The sequence below is a fragment of the Magallana gigas genome, chromosome 5, assembly GCF_963853765.1.
Source record: "Magallana gigas chromosome 5, xbMagGiga1.1, whole genome shotgun sequence".
NCBI lineage: Eukaryota > Metazoa > Mollusca > Bivalvia > Ostreida > Ostreidae > Magallana > Magallana gigas.
The window spans coordinates 54,556,510-54,576,755 of record NC_088857.1 but is presented as its reverse complement, the minus strand read 5'-3'; the positions used below and the strand labels follow the sequence as shown (position 1 = coordinate 54,576,755).

The window sequence follows — 20,246 nt, the reverse complement described above, 5'->3', positions numbered from 1 at the left end:
GTACGATGTCTGGTCTACAGACCTACTTTGTCCCACGAGTTCTCTCCTCCAAGATCACACGAGTCATTCTTATCAAGGAGCAGACGACAGTGCATGGGCGTGCAGTACTTGTACATGTAAACCAGTAGACATCCATAGCGTATAACAAGACAATATGGATACCAAGTTATACGTCATCGCATTCGCTGCGGTGACTGTTATTTTAATTGCTTCGTCTGTTTCGGCTCAAGTTAGTGATTCTCCGTATGTAAGCAATGGAAGCCTGACTTTTCAAAACCGGACATTCTATTTAGACGGGAACCCGCTCCGTATCTTGAGTGGAAGTTTGCACTATTTCCGTGTCGTTCCGGAATACTGGTGGGACCGGATGCGGAAGATGAAGGCGTGTGGATTAAACACATTGACATTGTAAGAATGCAATATGATCTCGGTTCACATAAAAACAAACTAAAACAGACTAAATGATATCTATATTTTAGTGTTTACATTTGAGATGTCATTTAAGAAATATTCATTAAAATACCAATGTCAAGAACACTATCTTTTGTTACAGGTATGTGCCTTGGAATCTGCATGAACCATATCCCGGGAAATATAATTTCAAAGGAATACTTGATTTAAGGTAACGTGCACATGACACATTTTTCGATCGTGTTAAAGTTGCAACAATTGAGACTGTATATATTGAAATTATAGATATAGTTACTGCAGTATTTATATATATGGTACACAAAAGTCACTTTTGATATAGAAGTTAATCACAGTTTTAGCTGTATATAATATTAGCATATTTTCTACATAAAAACAATAGAAGCAGCATCATATAATACTTGATGTATTGTTCTAAGCTCTAGTGACTTAGATTATTCTTTTGTTGTTTCTCTGCCCTTTTCATTTTATGCAATGGTATCTCACAAGGAAGTGTAAGCTCTTTGTTCCTTGCTCGCCTGTCAATGTATCATATTGAGAGCCAAAATAAATTGCATATCAAAATGAAAATAAATATCATATAAGTGGTTTGTGTTTAGGAGGTTCATCAATATGGCGCACAGAGCTGGCCTCTACGTCATCTTCCGGCCCGGGCCATACATCTGTTCCGAATGGGATTATGGGGGACTCCCGCCGTAAGACCTGGTTGAATGAAATAAAACGTATTTATTGATACATAATGCACAAACTGCCTGTTTGATATCTTGGACTTTTACAGTTGGTTGTTACGGGATCCCGACATGAAAGTGAGGACAAATTACCATGGCTACCAGTCACGTGTCCAGAGTTACTTCTCCCGGTTGATGTCAGAGGTGTCGGATTTACAGGTATTCTTCAATTCTACAGCAAACGTGGTTCGCAACTTTTAATTCAGTCGCCGCTACTTAAACAATGAATTTATAACAAATATATGATATGAATGATATCAATACCCGATATGACTGATAGCCTATTTTGATACAAACCGTCTAAAGCCCGAGTTTTTGTTAAATTGGCTCTAATAGGTTGCACAGAATTTAATGAACTGTGTGATTAATTAGAACATAATGTCTCTCTCTCTCATTCTCTCTCTCTCTCTCTCTCTCTGTCAAGAATATGGTTTTCGATTGCCATTACATCTATTGCATGTATGGATGCATTCAAGTTAAACCATTTTCCATATGAACCCTCAATTTCCATGCTACATTAATCTTGTAGGTTGTTAGTATATCTAACGATGTTAACGTAAGATATATTATCTAATTTATAGCTTTAATGCAACAACAAGTTGTTAACTTATTAATAATAAAATAGCCAATAATTTATTTTCTAGAAGTTTGAACTCCACAGTAATTATAAACCGTTGGGTCTGATTTGTGCACACGTAACTTTGAAGAAACGAATGAGTGTCTGTGTTATATTTATATAGATATTTTCTTCCCTGTGCAGACTTGAAGGTCAAGAATGACTCGATTCTGTGAATAATTGATGCTTTCCCGATCATAAATCCATTATTCTGAGCTGTTTCTTTATCAGTGTAATATATTCCCACTAGTACAGCTCGCGAGGTCAAAATCCAAAGTGAACCTCGGTACCAGCCGTCGTCCTCCTTACCCTTCTACCCTCTACACCCACGCAATGACAAACACCTCGTGAACTGCTGGTACTGGCACCTGTTTTCTTTTTCAGCACCACAAAGGGGGCCCAATCATTGCGGTTCAAGTGGAGAACGAATTCGGTTCCTACAGCAATGACACAGGCCACTTATTGTTTCTGAAGAAGGTCAGATTAAATTAACCACTTCCAGCCCCCCCCCCCTCCCCCAAAAAAATAAAAGAAAAAAATTTAAAACATTTGTACAAACATAGAGTGTTGACAAACTCTATTCAGAACAGTTTCAAACATCAATCAAGCAATCGAATACAAATATCAAAGTTGTGTTTAAAAATTAGTAATGAATTTTAGGAACTACGCGCATACAACAATATTATTTCACGTGAATTAAACACTGCTCTTAAAGAGAAATCTCGCAATATTTCACAAACGAACAAACGGTTATCAAATTCGCCTCATGGCACGCATATTTTTTCTCCTTTAATTTCATATATTTCAAATTTCATCTATTGTTGGTTATTTCAAAAGCTAGCGCTCTCGATTATTGTTATCTAAATTACAATTTGGTTTGCATTGTATTTGGTTTTGATTTCTGTTTAGTCTTTACACTGCATTGGGTTGTGGCTATTGTTTAGTCCTTTACACTGCATTGTGTTGTGGCTACTGTTTAGTCCTATACATTCCACTGATTACTGCCTTGTCCTATCTCCGACAGACACTGATAGACAACGGCATCCGGGAACTTTTCTTTACGTCAGACGGCTACTTCAACTATACGGAGGGTCTAAACGGACTGGACAACGCCCCTTTTTACACAGGTAGGCCATGGGTGTGAATTATACTAGAGTATGATGACGTCATAAATTAGGCTTTTCTCGAGAATGTCATTCTCTTGCAACGATATGAACCAATGAATATTTAATTGTTCATTTACAATAATATGTTGATTTTGCATAGCAGAATCGAATGACATTTTTTTTTTACCAATTTTTCTGTTATTATAAAATCACAAATTGTAACTGTCAATAAGTTTTCAAAAGTTTGATAAAGTAAAAAGTGAAATTTTAAAAAACAACCAAATATTTAATGCTTAATTATAAAATTATTTTCATTATGTATTTCCTTTAAGATTTTAATTTGCTCACCATTATAAAATAAAACAATTGAATGAATAAAACAAAAACAGACAGACCATCTTCTCTTGAAAAATAAAAATGTTAAAGAAAAAACTTTGGAAGTGGATCACAAAGAAAATAAACAATCTTTTAAATAAGGTCAATGGCACCTTTAATTATTGGGTCAAGTTTACTTGAGGACAACGTCATTGGACAGGGTTAGTTACTTATTGGCATCCTGTGACGTCATCAGAGGGCACAAAAAACCCGAAGGTCGGCATGAAATAGGTGACAACCAAAGGAAGAGAACCTATTTCTGACACCATCATTAATCACAGCTGTGCGAGAGAAAGAGAATGAAGTCATGCTATGAAACTTTCAAGAACTGAAAAGATGGAGAAAAAGATAAAACAAAGCTATAAAAATCTCAATGGCAAAGAATTTGAGTAGCTTTAAAACAATTCTGTTTTTGATTTATTATCCATCTTTCTGGAATTAAAACGCCTTTTTTACTTGGCACGACATTTCGTCCGTAACAAATTGGCCATTTCTATAGTCATTATTTTCTGTCAGGCAATATTTTGTTTACCCTCGATCGAAGTCGTATCATGTAGATGATACATCAAAATCGTTGACAGATATATACTTTAGTTAGCGATTTTACCTCATCTATAAGATATTTTAACAACCAAAATGTATAATTATATTTTTTAAGAATTCTCTCCCTATCTTTGAAAACGCAATGCTTTGTTTCAATTATAAGGTAAATATTATTTTATTTTGGAGGTTTATATAAGAAGGATTTGTACATGTACTGCAACACTATTTTAAACATTAATAAAATCTAATTCATGTGGTTTAGGAACAATAAACGTATCGTGAAAACAAACTATCAACTAATCGACCAAATATATAGATGTACTAGTGACCTATTCAATATTGAAGAAATGTTTAAATTCAGTCATGAAGAAAATGAAATATATTTATTTGTGCCACTCATTTGAAACATCGATATATACATAAGCATTCACTTCTTCATTCTTAATAAAACTATAAATCACCTTTACGGAACATTTAGAGTTAGATATTTACCAAAGCGCATGCGTACCTCATTGTGCTTTAAGAATTTTAAGAAATCTTTGTTTGCGAAAGCGTAAATAATGGCGGCAAGAAATCCCATTAATGACGTCATAATAACGGACAGGAACTGGACGACCTGGTGGCCACCCAAAGGGAGGTGTGTGGGAATCATCACTAGGGCACAGGAGATCCCAACGAAGCCCAAGTTCGCGAGCGACATTCTGACCTCATACTTCATCTTGGGAAGGTCGTACACCTTGTCCTTGTATTTGGCCATGTGGAGTCGCACCAAAGCCAACACGAGAAACACTAGCGTGGTGGTCAAGATAAAGACTTTATAGATATCAATCACCCACATCACCGGATGTGACGTGTGGTCTATCCAGCACTGTACTTTGTGGTCCACTACCAGTGTGACCACCCACAAAGTTAGGGGTACGACGGGTAAGCCCCATCCCACAATGCAATACATGGTAAATCCGTAGGAACACAAGTGTTCTGATTTGCAAAGTATTTGGATGAAGTTCGAATCCATCGCAAGCCAACCAAGGTACACTATTTCTGTGTATTGTTTAAATGTGGCTAGAAATTTACACATGAAACTTGTAAAAAATATTGAATTCAGAAACGAGATATTGTTTAGCTCATAAAGTAACAAACTATGTGACGTCATTTTAGCTAAAATGTCTAAAATGGCAGCTGTAAACAATGTTTTGTGAATTCTCACATGTAGACAAGTGTTTATAAATTTTGGCAGGATACAGTAATATATCACAAAGACAACTATAATACTTAGTAGAGATAGAATAAGAAGTGAGAGTGCAACTGCACTCATGGTCAAAGCCGTATCCCTAGTGTGATCGTCAAATCTCCGGAAAATGTCTACTTCATACGGAATGACGCACTCCGCAAAGTTCGTTTTAGAAATGGTCACAATTGATTCCACTATTTCCTCCCAGCTTCCGTTCTTGCCGCACTTCCGGACCGCGTCCCGACTAGAGTCGAATCCGTGGAAAGCCGGACACTTTTTCCTGACTGTGCGTCCAGCGACGGCCGGAGGCCAGCACATCAGGCCGTCGTGGACACTTCCGCAGTACGTCAGGTTGTGGGGGGTGGGGGAGAAACCGGTCCCCTCCCCACATCCATTGAACAGATCCGACATGTTGGCACCACTAATCATGAGGAATTCATTGGGCTCTGGAAAGGAATCGATAATGTGAGAAATGCTTCTTTACCACGCCATCGTTACACGGGCATTAATCATTAGATAAGTGATAAACACGCGAAAATTTATGCTTATAATTATTCTTAATTTTTTATTGCAATAAATTTCTTACATAATTCTGAAGTGCAAAAAAATTTTTATTTTTTGAGAGAGAGAGAGAGAGAGAGAGAGAAGGAAAATTCAAATAAAAATTGGATTCCAGATGTTCCAATGAGTATCAAAAATCTCATTTTCACCATTTTTATAAGAAATAAATTTCTGTGTTTTATGTATGTAAATATATATGTATATAAATTTAATGTGACACAAAAGAGGCTCATTTAAACAGAGTTACAAAATTATAATCACAGATATACAATTTTTATACTATTTATATCGTTAAATGTGACTTACTCGGTGACAGTAGATTTTAACGATCTCTCTCTCCTCTCTCTCTCTCTCTCTCTCTCTCTCTCTCTCTCTCTCTCTCTCTCTCTCTCTCTCTCTCTCTCTCTCCTACGGAAAATAAAATATACTCGTTCATTTACATTAAAATAGGATAAAAAAATGTTTCGTTGATTCCGAACTCATCCATAAAAATAAGTGGCAAGCATCGTTACGATGGAAAAGATGTCCAAACATGTGTTTAATTAAGATGTCCAAACATGTGTTTAATTAAGATGTCCAAACATGTGTTTAATTAAGATGTCCAAACACGTGTTTAATTAAGATGTCCAAACATGTGTTTTATTACGATGTCCAAACATGTGTTTAATTACGATGTCCAAACATGTGTTTAATTACGATGTCCAAACATGTGTTTAATTACGATGTCCAAACATGTGTTTAATTAAGATGTCCAAACATGTGTTTAATTAAGATGTCCAAACATGTGTTTAATTAAGATGTTCAAACATGTGTTTAATTAAGATGACATTATAGAACGACATTACTATTGTCTTATTTAGAGAGTGTTACAATTTTATAAAGTGCCCTACCTCATGAAAATATCTGGGAAATTCCTTGAACTGGTGCTAACCAGACCACTGGCTGCTGACCATGAAATCCAATCAATAAATAGACTCCAGTTCTTACATGTATACAACGCCGAGGGGACAGAGAGCAGCACCTCGTCCACAAAATACCTTCTTGTTGATCTAATACCTCAGGGACTCCACACTAACGCTACTCACGGAATATCTCACGAAAGAATCGTTTATCTTCATCTGCGAGCCCACTCATGCGTGACTTTTTATCTCACTTTATTTGCCGTGTTTTCTGTTTAGTTTGGGGTAAATTTAGCTGAATCTTGATGGTTTTTTATATGTGGTAGGTATCTTGTTATTTCAATTAGTTTAAAGTAATTAAATGGGTCGCGGGAATGTAACAGCTAGGAATCTCAGCGAGAAGAAAGTAGGACATCACTTGAATCAAAGAATACTGCGATTTTTACACAATTCAAATAAATCATTTTATCTTTAATTGAGAAAAAATGTGCGTGAACGAAATACAAAATATATGAGTAAACTCTAGAAAACTCTTTGCAAATTAAAGATCCGAACAGATTCAATTTGTTTTAAAAGGCCGTTTTCTCTTCTTATTCTTAAATTGTCTGTATCACAATTTATTTTCTCCAACTTCATCTCTGAGTTATATAGATACGGACGTTCGTTTGATGAATAATTGCGTTTACAGAGTTCAAATGTTTCACGAAGAACTTCATGTGCCTTCCAATTTAATGGAATCTGTCGGTGCTGTTTCAAAATATTACAGAAAAATGGGATAAATAATTGTATTGGACAAACGAGGCGAGGGGAATGGTAATTTTATATGATCAGAAAATGTCTGTTTTCCGAAACATGTACCGATGCATATTGGGTCTGAAGTGCTTTGTCATTAATTCCTCAGTAGAACATTCAACACATTGTTTATTTTATTTCAAGATCAGCTCGATGAACCCTGAGTCTTTAGTCACTGCTTGACTGTTGTTGAAAATAAAATCAAACGCTGGATATATATCTCTCATCCCATTTTTTTCTGTCAGAGCCCGTTAAAACAGATGAGGTCTGATATATAAACTCCTAGAGTGATGTACGAGGTGATACAATTGGAATTTTGTAGCCCGCGCCTGTCAAACAATCATAATTTGATCGTATATTATTTTTCTGGTTTTTTTTTAACAGAAGCGCTCCCTACCGTCAACTTTCAGGACATCGAACAGGGGGAGCAACTCTTTCGTAAAGTGGAAGCCCTCAGTGATGACTTCCCTTTGATGGTCACTGAGTACTGGTCAGGCTGGTTTGATCACTGGGGAACCGAGCACCACTCCCAGTCCCTCCAGGGTAAAAACTCTTAATTAAGAAACACAGTTACAGGAGTCGACTAACAAACACGGTTAGTTAAGGTGTTTGAAAAGTCAGCAACTTTGTTTTTTGCTCCTACCTCTTTTCGTTTGATAATTTGATAATCATAAATACCTTTGTGCTCAAACTACGTTCATCCACTAATATGAAAAATGTGCAGATTATCTGTTTTAAAAAACGCCCACTTTTCCACTTCATGTTTCAATACACAACGTTAACCCAAAATAGAAAGTACGGTGATTTTTCATTTAGCCCGGATGATAACGAAAAAAATTGTGCGGGGTATTCCAAGTAGTTCAAACTGGAGAAAAATGTGTAAACATTTCCCATTAGATGTATAAATTAAATCTCCGTAAGAAGTCGTTTTTTCTTTCCTGTGAACTTTTATGAGTGAAAAATGAAAATGTGTCAATTGAGATATATTGGATTTTTCCCTTGTAACGAATTTAACTTTCTTTCTCAGGTATTTGTATTTTTATTAAAAATCTTCAAAAGTGTGGAAGAAATAACTTGGGACAAACTGTAACAAAAATGGTTAGAAAAGTCGGGCTAGGCTTGTATGTCAAAGAAAAATGTTTTTATTTTACAGATTTTGGAAGCACATTGACGGCAATATTGAATCGCTCTGCTTCTGTTAACTTCTACATGTTTCATGGAGGGACAAATTTTGGTTTTATGAGCGGAGCAAACTGGGACTTTAAGGAAATTACGTTAAAGACTGACGTCACTTCCTATGGTTAGTTTTTATCATTGTGAGATTTTCAGCGAGAAAGTCATCGTCGGTGACCCACGTGTGATTCACATCGATTCTCTCCATCGTGACGTCGATCCTCTCCATCATTACCCGGTTTGAGGAAACTTGTGGACTTAAAACTCTGGTTTGCGACGATGCGAGAAAGTATCAAGTGTCAGATAATATAAAGATGTAATAAAACGAAAATTGTCAAAAGTGAATCAGCCACTTTGCGTCTCAAACTTAAAACGAAATTTCAAAGATGTGTAAATGAGATATGATTTACGTTCTAGTCTCACATAAATAGTGACGATCTTTGTTGATACAGATTACGATGCATTACTAACGGAAGCGGGAGATATTACAGAGAAATACAGAATCGCTCGACAATTAATCTATGAAGCCACAAAGGGTAGATAAGAACCATTTCTTCCAAAGTTGAAAAAGTCACCAAATTTAATTCATTATCAACACCTATACAGTCTTGTCTGCATGCAGTAGTTAGATGATTTCATTTTCTTGTAGAGAGAAATCGTCCTGAAATCCCATACGACACTCCCAAAGAAGACTGGGGTATATTATTAAGCTGTCTCTAAACAAAACAGTTGATAGTTAAGTTACGTTTTTTCTATTGATGTGGTTATATTTTACAAGAGGAAATCACCCTCTGAACAATATAGACTGTATGAATGTAACACACAGTCGGTTAATTCTGTCGGTACATCGGAAAATTAAATTATGGTCGGAATAAATAAGACAGCTGAAGGAAAATCTTTCATTATTACAAGTGAAGATCGTATCAACATATAGATATGATACAGTATTAAGCGGTCTGTCTGGTTGTAGGCGCAGTGAGCATCAAGCAGTATATGCCGCTAGAGACTATCCTGACACTAACAAAGGTAACGATCATTAAGAAGGCCGGATGGTCGCGGCCATTTTATGACTATATAAACCTCTCTAACAAGAAGAGTTCTGTATAAATATATTAGAAACATTCATATTAAAGACTTAGAAATATGGAATTTTATTTTACTAAGGAGTTGTTTATAGCTGGAAGAAATCATAATAAAAAATTTAAGTAGATCTGAAGGGTCTTTTGTTGACACCCCCCCCTCCTTAACCTGCTTGTACCTATGCCGATAAATCAAACACCATTTACGCATATCCCTGAGGTATTTTTTGTCATTCTTTTATAAATACATTTTCTGAGATATCTCGTTACTGTTAATACTGATGCTGAAATATGGCGTTACCAGTTATGAGATATAACATTACTGCTCATAATTTTGCTGTAAAATCACATCAGTGTCCACACCTTTTTGTGATTTTGCACGAAAATATCTCAGGTAAAACATCGCTATGAAAGCCTTTGCTGAGTTATGCTATCACAAGCATTTGCTGAGTTATGCTTTCACAAGCCGTTGCTGAGTTATGCTATCACAAGCCGTTGCTGAGTTATGTTATCACCAGCCTTTGCAGAGTTATGCTATCACAAGCCTTTGCTAAGTTATGCTATGAAAGCCTTTGCTGAGTTATGTTATCACAAGTCTTTGCCGGGTTATCATATCACAAGCCTTTGCTGAGTTATGCTATCACAAGCCTTTACTGAATTATGCTATGAAAGCCTTTGCTGAGTTATGCTATCACAAGCCATTGCTGAGTTATGCTATTACCAGTCTTTGCTGAGTTATGCTATTACCAGTCTTTGCTGAGTTATGCAATTACCAGCCTTTGCTGAGTTATGTTATCACAAGTCTTTGCTGAGTTATGCTATCACAAGCCTTTGCTGAGTAATACTATCATACGCCTTTGCTGAGTTATGCTATCACAAGCCTTTGCTGAGTTATGCTATCACAAGCCATTGCTGAGTTATGCTATTACCAGTCTTTGCTGAGTTATGCTATTTCCAGCCTTTGCTGAGTTATGCTATTACCAGCCTTTGCTGAGTTATGCTACTACCAGCCTTTGCTGAGTTATGTTATCACAAGCTTTTGCTGAGTTATGCTATCACAAGCTTTTGCTGAGTAATGTTATCACAAGTCTTTGCTGGGTTATCTTATCACTAGCCTTTGCTGAATTATGCTATCACAAGCCTTTACTGAATTATGCTATAAAAGCCTTTGCTGAGTTATGCTATCACAAGCCTTTGCTGAGTTAAGCTATCACAAGCCTTTGCTGAGTTATGCTATGAAAGCCTTTGCTGAGTTATGCTATTACCAGCCTTTGCTGAGTTATGCTATCACAAGCCTTTGCTGAGTTATGCTATCACAAGCTTTTGCTGAGTTATGCTATGAAAGCCTTTGCTAAGTTATGCTATCACAAGCATTTGCTGAGTTATGCTATCACCAGCCTTTGCTGAGTTATGCTATCACAAACCTTTGCTGGGTTATGCTATGAAAGCCTTTGCTGAGTTATGCTATTACCAGCATTTGCTGAGTTATGCTATCACAAGCTGTTGATGAGTTAAGCTATCACAAGCCTTTGCTGAGTAATGCTATGAAAGCCTTTGCTGAGTTATGCTATCACAAGCCTTTGCTGAGTTATGCTATCACAAGCCGGTGCTGAGTTATGCTTTCACAAGCCTTTGCTGAGCTATGCTCTCACAAGCCTTTGCTGAGCTATGCTCTGAGTTATGCTATCACAAGCCTTTGCTGAGTTATGCTATCGCAAGCTGTTGCTCAGTTATCCTTACACAAGCCTTTGCTGAGTTATGCTATCACATGCCTTTGCTGAGTTATCCTAACACAAGCCTTTGCTGAGTAATGCTATCACAAGCCGTTGCTGAGGTAAGCTATCACAAGCCATTGCTGATTTATGCTATGAAAGCCTTTGCTGAGTAATGCTATCAGAAGCCATTGCTGAGTTATGCTATCACAAGCCTTTGCTGAGTTATACTATCACAAGCCTTTACTGAGTTATGCTATCGCAAGCCTTTTCTGAGATATCCTATTGCAAGTCTTTGCTGAGTAATGTTATCACAAGTCTTTGCTTGGTTATCTTATCACTAGCCTTTGCTGAGTTATGCTATCACAAGCCTTTACTGAATTATGCTATGAAAGCCTTTGCTGAGTTATGCTATCACAAGTATTAGCTGTGTTAAGCTATCACAAGCCGTTGCTGAGTTATGCTATGAAAGCCTTTGCTGAGTTATGCTATCACTGGATTTTGCTGAGTTATGCTATCACAAGCATTTGCTGAGTTATGCTATTACAAGGCTTTGCTGAGTAATGTTATCACAAGCCTTTGCTGAGTTATGCTATCACAAGCCTTTGCTAAGTTATGCTATCACAAGCCTTTGCTGAGTTATGCTATGAAAGCCTTTGCTGAGTTATGCTATCACAAGCATTTGCTGAGTTATGCTATCACACGCCTTTGCTGAGTTATGCTATCACAAGCCTTGGCTGAGTTATGCTATGAAAGCCTTTGCTGAGTTATGCTATCACAAGCATTTGCTGAGTTATGCTATTACAAGGCTTTGCTGAGTAATGTTATCACAAGCCTTTGCTGAGTTATGCTATCACAAGCCTTTGCTAAGTTATGCTATCACAAGCCTTTGCTGAGTTATGCTATCACCAGCCTTTGCTAAGTTATGCTATCACAAGCCTTTGCTGAGTTATGCTATGAAAGCCTTTGCTGGGTTATGCTATCACAAGCATTTGCTGAGTTATGCTATCGGAAGCTGTTGCTCAGTTATGCTATTACCAGCCTTTGCTGAGTTATGCTATCACAAGCCTTTGCTGAGTTATCCTAACACAAGCCTTTGCTGAGTTATGCTATGAAAGCCTTTGCTGAGTTATGCTATCACAAGCATTTGCTGAGTTATGCTATCACCAGCCTTTGCTGAGTTATGCTATCACAAGCATTTGCTGAGTTATGCTATCACAAGCCTTTGCTGAGTTATGCTATCACAAGCCTTTGCTGAGTTATGCTATCACCAGCCTTTGCTGAGTTATGCTATCACAAGCCTTTGCTGGGTTATGCTATGAAAGCTTTGCTGAGTTATGCTATCACAAGCCTTTACTGAATTATGCTATGAAAGCCTTTGCTGAGATAAGCTATCACAAGCATTTGCTGAGTTATGCTATGAAAGCCTTTGCTGAGCTATGCTTTTACCAGCTTTTGCTGAGTTATGCTATCACAAGCTGTTGATGAGTTAAGCTATCGCAATCCTTTGCTGAGTTATGCTATCACAAGCATTTGCTGAGTTATGCTATCGGAAGCTGTTGCTCAGTTATGCTATTACCAGCCTTTGCTGAGTTATGCTATCACAAGCCTTTGCTGAGTTATCCTAACACAAGCCTTTGCTGAGTTATGCTATGAAAGCCTTTGCTGAGTTATGCTATCACAAGCATTTGCTGAGTTATGCTATCACCAGCCTTTGCTGAGTTATGCTATCACAAGCCTTTGCTGAATTATGCTATGAAAGCTTTGCTGAGTTATGCTATCACAAGCCTTTACTGAATTATGCTATGAAAGCCTTTGCTGAGTTATGCTATCACAAGCCTTTGCTGAGTTATGCTATCACAAGCCTTTGCTGAGTTATGCTATCACAAGCATTTGCTGAGTTATGCTATCACCAGCCTTTGCTGAGTTATGCTATCACAAGCCTTTGCTGGGTTATGCTATGAAAGCTTTGCTGAGTTATGCTATCACAAGCCTTTACTGAATTATGCTATGAAAGCCTTTGCTGAGATAAGCTATCACAAGCATTTGCTGAGTTATGCTATGAAAGCCTTTGCTGAGCTATGCTTTTACCAGCTTTTGCTAAGTTATGCTATCACAAGCCTTTGCTGAGTTATGCTATCGCAATCCTTTGCTGAGTTATGCTATCACAAGCCGTTGCTCAGTTTTGCTTTCACAAGCCTTTGCTGAGTTATGCTATCACAAGCTGTTGCTCAGTTCTGCTATCACAAGCCTTTGCTGAGTTATGCTATCGGAAGCTGTTGCTCAGTTATGCTATTACCAGCCTTTGCTGAGTTATGCTATCACAAGCCTTTGCTGAGTTATCCTAACACAAGCCTTTGCTGAGTTATGCTATGAAAGCCTTTGCTGAGTTATGCTATCACAAGCCGTTGCTGAGATAAGCTATCACAAGCCTTTGCTGAGTTATGCTATCAGAAGCCATTGCTGAGTTATGCTATCACCAGCCTTTGCTGAGTTATGCTATCACAAGCCTTTGTTGAGTTATGCTATCGCAAGCTGTTGCTCAGTTATGCTATTACCAGCCTTTGCTGAGTTATGCTATTTCCAGCCTTTGCTGAGTTATGCTATTTCCAGCCTTTGCTGAGCTATGCTATCACAAGCCTTTGCTGAGCTATGCTATCACAAGTCTTTGCTGAGTTATGCTATCACAAGCTTTTGCTGAGTTATGCTATCACAGACAATTAAGAGGACTCAATGGCCGTGGCCATTTTTAGACCGAATTCTTCTCCTTTAAAAGAAAAGCTCTATATACATGTAACAATATAGGTAAGTACCAAAACTTTAAAAATAAAATATAGGAATTTTTACTTTAATATTTTTCCTTTCATAGATGATGTTTATACCTTAACAAATCATACTTTTCGATTTCAGGTAGATCTGATAGTTAATTTGTTGACTATCAAGCCCCCTGAACCCGTGCTAGTGTTTCATTTGAAATTAAACATCATATACCGAGATATTTTTCTCAAGTCATTTACACTGTACAATTATCTCCTTTTTGTCTTCAGAAATTCAGTGAGAATGGGACCATTCCCATGGAGATGCTTGACCTTCACTCTGTGGACGGAGTTGACTTTGGAGGTCAGAGGTACGGGTACATCCTGTACCGGGTCAACATCACTGAGGGTCACAACCTGACCTTTACGGAGTTCCCCAGGGACAGGATAGAGGTTGGAATCGCTTAAACTCTGATATCGGAATTTCTCAGACACATTTTACTCTGAACAATAAAAACAAACTTCCAAAGATAATAAACTTATTGTTTCTGGAGTTCAGAATAACAAGGCAAAATATTAAAGTATTAATGACAAATCTGAACATCATTCAAATGAAGAATCTTTTATGTTTGGATTTTGATTTGGTTGTAGGTGTTTGTGGATGGTAACTCCGTGGCCATTCTGGAGGGTATGGTGGACAATGTGAATGTGAACATCTCTAGAGGACGGCACACCGACACACAGCCGGTACGTAATGTCCACTAAAGAATCCTGTTTGTACAGTCTGTCCAGTATATAGATCAGGTATGTACAGTCTGTCCAGTATATAGATCAGGTATGTAGAGTCTGTCCAGTATATAGATCAGGTATGTAGAGTCTGTCTAGTATATAGATCAGGTATGTAGAGTCTGTCCAGTATATAGATCAGGTATGTAGAGTCTGTCCAGTATATAGATCAGGTATGTACAGTCTGTCCAGTATATAGATCAAGTATGTACAGTCTGTCCAATGTAATTCAAGTACGTACAGTCAGTCCAATATAAATTTTATGTTCATTCTGTACAACAAGAACGGTATACAGTCTGTACAATAAAACACAGTATGTACAGTCTGTATATCGCTTTACTTAGACAGTATGTACAGTATCATAATGTCCAATAACACAGACGATATATCCGCGCAAACAGTCGGTTTGTATCATCCTTCCACGAAAGAAGTGAGTATCGTCTGTTAAAAGATAACACAACCGCGAAAAAAACCAGCTAAATTGTTCTGTACTAAACAGTACAGATACTTCTTTGCCCTATGAGTTCTTTGTCTTATGCGTATACATGTATATACAAAGAGTATCTAACTTTGCAGAAAGGAAGAGTTCTGGATATTTTGGTTGAGAATAGAGGACGTGTGAACTATGGAATTATGGGAACCACGATACTGGACGAACAGTTGAAAGGTGAGAATTATAACGACTCTTAGCATGGTAAATGTTAGTTAAACCACTACAGCATTTACAGAATTAGTATATAGTTAAGAGATTTCATATTTACTTAAACCAGTCAAGGTAACCGTTTGTAAATAAAGTGACACATTTGAAAAGTACATTTGAGTAAGTGAGCAGTGTGGTGAGAACTGTGCGTTAGTTGTTGCATCGAACTTCGTTATTTTCAATCCAAGAATAAACTGCCGAAGTTGATAATTGTGATCTTTTTCTGCTAGCTCGCTCGTTGTTAATATATATTACAAAACATAACGATTTCCAACAAAATATCATAGGACTTTATCTCAAGTTCTCTACGCCTCAAGGACCGGTAATAACTTGTAGCTTACACAGATGATAACGCGGAAACGAGTTCCTGATCCGGATGATGTTAGTAAAAATTCCGCAAAAATCGATATAGACTGGAGTTTGTGAGTGTCCATCAGCGTCTATTATAAGTCAACTCCCTTCACTTTCAGTACTTTGATTATTTCCTAATTCAGGTCTAAACAACAATTGCTTTTTGGACGGAGAGCTGCTGACTGATGTGGAGATCTACCCGCTGGAGTTTGATGACGACTTCTACAAACGGTTCTCTCTCTCTCTCTCTCTCTCTCTCTCTCTCTCTCTCTCTCTCTCTCTCTCTCTCTCTCTCTCTCTCTCTCTCTCTCTCTCTGATTTGCCCTCTCCAATCCCCACCCCCCAAGTTCAAAAAATTAAATCTAATCTTGACGAATAATACATATGCATATGACAATTACTAGCCAGAAATCTTGTTTTCATCAAGAGTGATCAAGTGTTGATGAGATAAAACGGTTGTTCATAATGTTTTATATCTACATGTAGCCTGAGCGGTAATCATGAATGGGAGGTATACAGCGGACAGACGGACCTACCAGGGTTCTATAGAGGGCGACTGTTCATTGGTTACACCCCGCTCGACTCCTATCTCAGTATGAAGGTACTTACGCATCGTTTATGTATACGACTTTTTATAGAACGGCTCTAGAGTATTCTGTGAAATATATTGTATTCATTCTGACCGCCGCCTGTCTTGTGGTGTCTGAGTTATTATAACGTATAATAACGTCATTCTCACCAGTTTGTTAGTTTATCCTGTAGTGCTAATAGTTCACAGTATAAATCAATTAGCAAAGTTAAAAAGTTCCCAACTTTAGGAATGTGCTTGGTTAACCGGATTAAGTTCTGTATGACCAGAAAACATTTAAGATAGGTGGCAACCTAATTTCATGTAAACGTTTTTTGTCATCACTATTCATCCTTTTCTTAAACGATTAGGGAAACGGGTCATTCAAAATTATCAACCTATATAACTGCTTTTATAACAATATAATTTAATTCTGGTTGTAGCGCGCTTTCTGATTGGCTAAAAAATTATCTTATATCGTATAAAGAATGTTGCCTACGTCATAGTAAGACTAACGTCAAAAACGTATCAATACGCCTTACGTTACGTTTGAATTTTGTATAATTTTACGTCATTTTAAAGGTCAAATGACCGTATTTATCTACAATGAAGAGAAAAAAAAATTAAATTATAAGCAATGAATTAAATATTTATTAGTTTTATACGATATAAAATGGTTTGAAACAGTTTACGCTTTTTTTATTAAACCGCTTCGCGGTTTATAAAGCGTAAACTGCCTCAAACCATTTTATATCGTATAAAACAAATTAATATTGAATTCATTCCTTAAAGAGCATCAGACAAACCATAATCTAGTTATATTCAATTGTGACGTCATGAATATGACCTACCTTAAAAAGCGATCTATAAAGGTTGCGACGTTGCAGAAAAATACGTTGTGTAATTTTTTTTCGGCAATGATTGCTACCTTCATAACCCTCATTAATCATCAAAAAAGCATTTTATTGTTTATAGCGAGCGCAGCTCGCCGGCGCGCAGCGCCGGCGCGAAGCGAGCTCTACCGGCAAGGCGTGTGTGAATAGAAAATTCGGACTAGTTGCACATTCATTTAACGGATTTTTTTGGCGTCAGTAAATCGGACCAGTCATGCCTTGTTTTAATCGTCCCAGTAATTCCCTGTAAATATGGTTTCCCATTTCACACTCTCACGAGAACAAGATAAAAGACTATGTACATCATGCATTGTAAATAAAATAATTCCATTACATAAGACTAACAGAGTTGTCGTTCCTTCGAGTGACGTCACAATGGATTTCTTGCACATTGATCCCACAGAATTTTTCGGAGTCAGTAAATTTCGACCCACAATGCAATTTATCAATGTCGGACGATAGCCTAGTACCCGAGGCCTTGCACTCGGAAGGCCTCGGGTACTAGGCTATGTCGGACGATCTCACTAGACTTGATTCCTTCTCGCGAGAATCAAAGTAAAACTTTTGAGAAACAGATAAATTGTGTAATTTCAAGAATATCATGCTTTTTAAGTAAACAAAACAGTATATTTCACTTAGTTTTTTTTCCAGGGTTTTTTCAAAGAAACAGACGGCATTTGACCGACGTGAACTTTGACGTCACAATAAGGGGAAATTACTCTAAGTAGTTATTGTAAATCTGCTGAAATATAAATACCAAAATCTTCTAAAAATCTTGCAAAGCTAACGAATGGGGACATTTTTTTTTTAAATAGGAAACAGTTGTAACTTGCTCACATTTGGATGAATGCTCACATTTATTTTATTCACTATATATTTACAGTAATTAATTTCCAGGAACGTTTTTTAAAAGGGGCGCGGCAGCATCATTCAAAAAATATTTACAAGCAAAATGAAAAAGAAATTCTCAAAATCAGGGAAATTCTAATCTGGGTGAGGAATGGTGAGTGCGTAGTATGCATTTAGCTCTTTAACTGCTCAATGGTATCTATATTTTCACATTTATTACATCCTCCCCGGGGGGGGGGGTGGGGGAGGGGGTCCAAAACCGTTTTTCTTATATGATCAGCAAATTTTTTTAATACGTAAATTAATTTTTTTAAACGGGGGGGGGGGGGGGGGGACTATATGATAAGTCAATTTTTTATATGTAAGTTTAAGAAAAATGTCTGCTGCAAGAAAAGAGGAAATAAACTGCAATAAACATTATGTTAAAATCTTTATTATTCAACAACATTGTATCTGAGATAAATTCTATTTAAATAAATAAACAATCTTATGAATAATGAAAATTTACTAGAAAAAATAGGCATGTTTATATTTTATTTTGCATTCAAATCCATTTACGTTATGTTGATACTTTTATTTTTATTGATTTATCATAATTCATTATTTGATCACTTGCTGCGCTCGCCCCAACGGTCGCACCGTAAAACATATTATTTTCATCAATATCTTGATTGTAAAAAGTAAATTAAATTCACTAAATAAATGTTTATGTACATCAGTACGTTAGATAAAAGAAACAGCCAAATCGTCTCCTATTGGAATTGGAGTATGACATCATCATGATAATTTCGTGCAGTCCGTGTTTTTTCTAGGTCGCTGTAGGTTTCAACCAATCGATAAACAAGGCGTGTCGATACATTTCCTTTTAGTTTCTATAGAGCTATAAATCAACTAAAGTTTCCGTAAGAAATAGGGGAATCATACTCCGTATATGTAAATAATTTATATAGAAATGAACCTTAAGAGATAATTTTCCGTATAGTTATTCCAGAAAATATATTTGTAAATGTAGATGTTGGTTTGTCTCTATACTGACCTAACTTTTTACATCCAAGGACTGGACGAAGGGCTTTGTCTACGTTAACGGTCACAACGTGGGTCGTTACTGGAACAAGGGTCCCCAACAGACTCTGTTTGTCCCGGGCCCCTACCTCAGGCAGGGCTTCAATGAGGTCAGCTGTTCACAATTCCAAATCATAAAAATTTACTTACTAGTTCATTGGAACCGTTCAGTTTCTAATTACTATCAACTTCTAATATTTAATTTAACTCTAATAAAGTCTGTCCCAAGATATTTTTGCCGCATAGTTTCTTAAAAATTCAAAAGTATAAAAAAATCCCAAGATTTCCTTTTTGAAACGCACCCTCTAGCTTGTCAGTTTTCAATACACGGCTAAAAAATAGAAAGTGTACGGGGATTTTGCATTGCATCAGCCATCACTAAGCCCGGATGATAACGTTGTATGAGGTATTCCGAGTGTGTTCCGAATGAAGAAAAGATGTCAACATTCCCCATTATAAATCCTCGTAAGAAATCTGTTTTCGTTCCTGTGAATTCTTTCGAGGGAAAAATGATAATGTGGGAAATAAGTTATCTTTGACATTTTCCCTTTCATTGATTTCAATTGCACTTCTTTCACAGGTATGTGTATTTTTGTTTAAAATCGTCCAAATGTGCAGCATAAATATCTTGGACAGATTATAAGCGTTTTGGGCGTAAACAGCGTCCGTTAAATGTGAAGACGTATATTGTTAAATATGTGCATATTTTTTATACCAATATTCTTGCTGTAAATGAAATGAGAATTCTTTTCAGATCATAATATTTGAACAACACAAGTCAAACAACAGCGTCAAGTTTCAAGAGACCTATGTTCTAGATGCTCTGCAAGATGATGTCGGCCATGCGTGATGCTTAACATAATTATCATACATGTATAACTGTGGATATTGCAATTTCCCCCACGTTAAGTTGATCTCATTAGCTCTCATTAGCTGTCATTCTTAATAAACATTTAATTGAACAAAATATGATTGGTTTTTTTTCTTCATTTTTTATGCAGAACAATTTATAATATGTAGAAATTCAACTGTGAACT

The 20,246-nt window shown here is 36.8% G+C and overlaps 2 protein-coding genes across 2 annotated transcripts; one reads left to right on the top strand and one right to left on the bottom strand.

The window, feature by feature from the left end:
• Window positions 1–20,166, top strand: LOC105336151 (beta-galactosidase-1-like protein 2). Its single transcript, XM_034459702.2, has 18 exons — window positions 1–408; window positions 554–622; window positions 1,029–1,124; window positions 1,208–1,316; window positions 2,158–2,250; window positions 2,798–2,900; window positions 7,665–7,823; window positions 8,434–8,580; window positions 8,906–8,989; window positions 9,103–9,150; window positions 9,424–9,479; window positions 14,292–14,453; window positions 14,652–14,747; window positions 15,363–15,453; window positions 15,981–16,068; window positions 16,324–16,438; window positions 19,203–19,319; window positions 19,964–20,166. The coding sequence occupies exons 1-18, from the start codon at window positions 155–157 to the stop codon at window positions 20,057–20,059; spliced, it is 1,983 nt and encodes a 660-aa protein (XP_034315593.2). The 5' UTR covers window positions 1–154; the 3' UTR covers window positions 20,060–20,166.
• On the bottom strand, window positions 4,166–6,728 carry LOC105336150 (PDF receptor). Its single transcript, XM_011440328.4, has 2 exons — window positions 6,480–6,728; window positions 4,166–5,474 (listed from the first exon to the last, which is right to left on the bottom strand). Exon 2 carries the CDS (start codon window positions 5,455–5,457, stop codon window positions 4,261–4,263), a length of 1,197 nt encoding a protein of 398 aa, XP_011438630.3. The 5' UTR covers window positions 5,458–5,474; window positions 6,480–6,728; the 3' UTR covers window positions 4,166–4,260.
• Window positions 20,167–20,246: the final 80 nt, after the last annotated feature.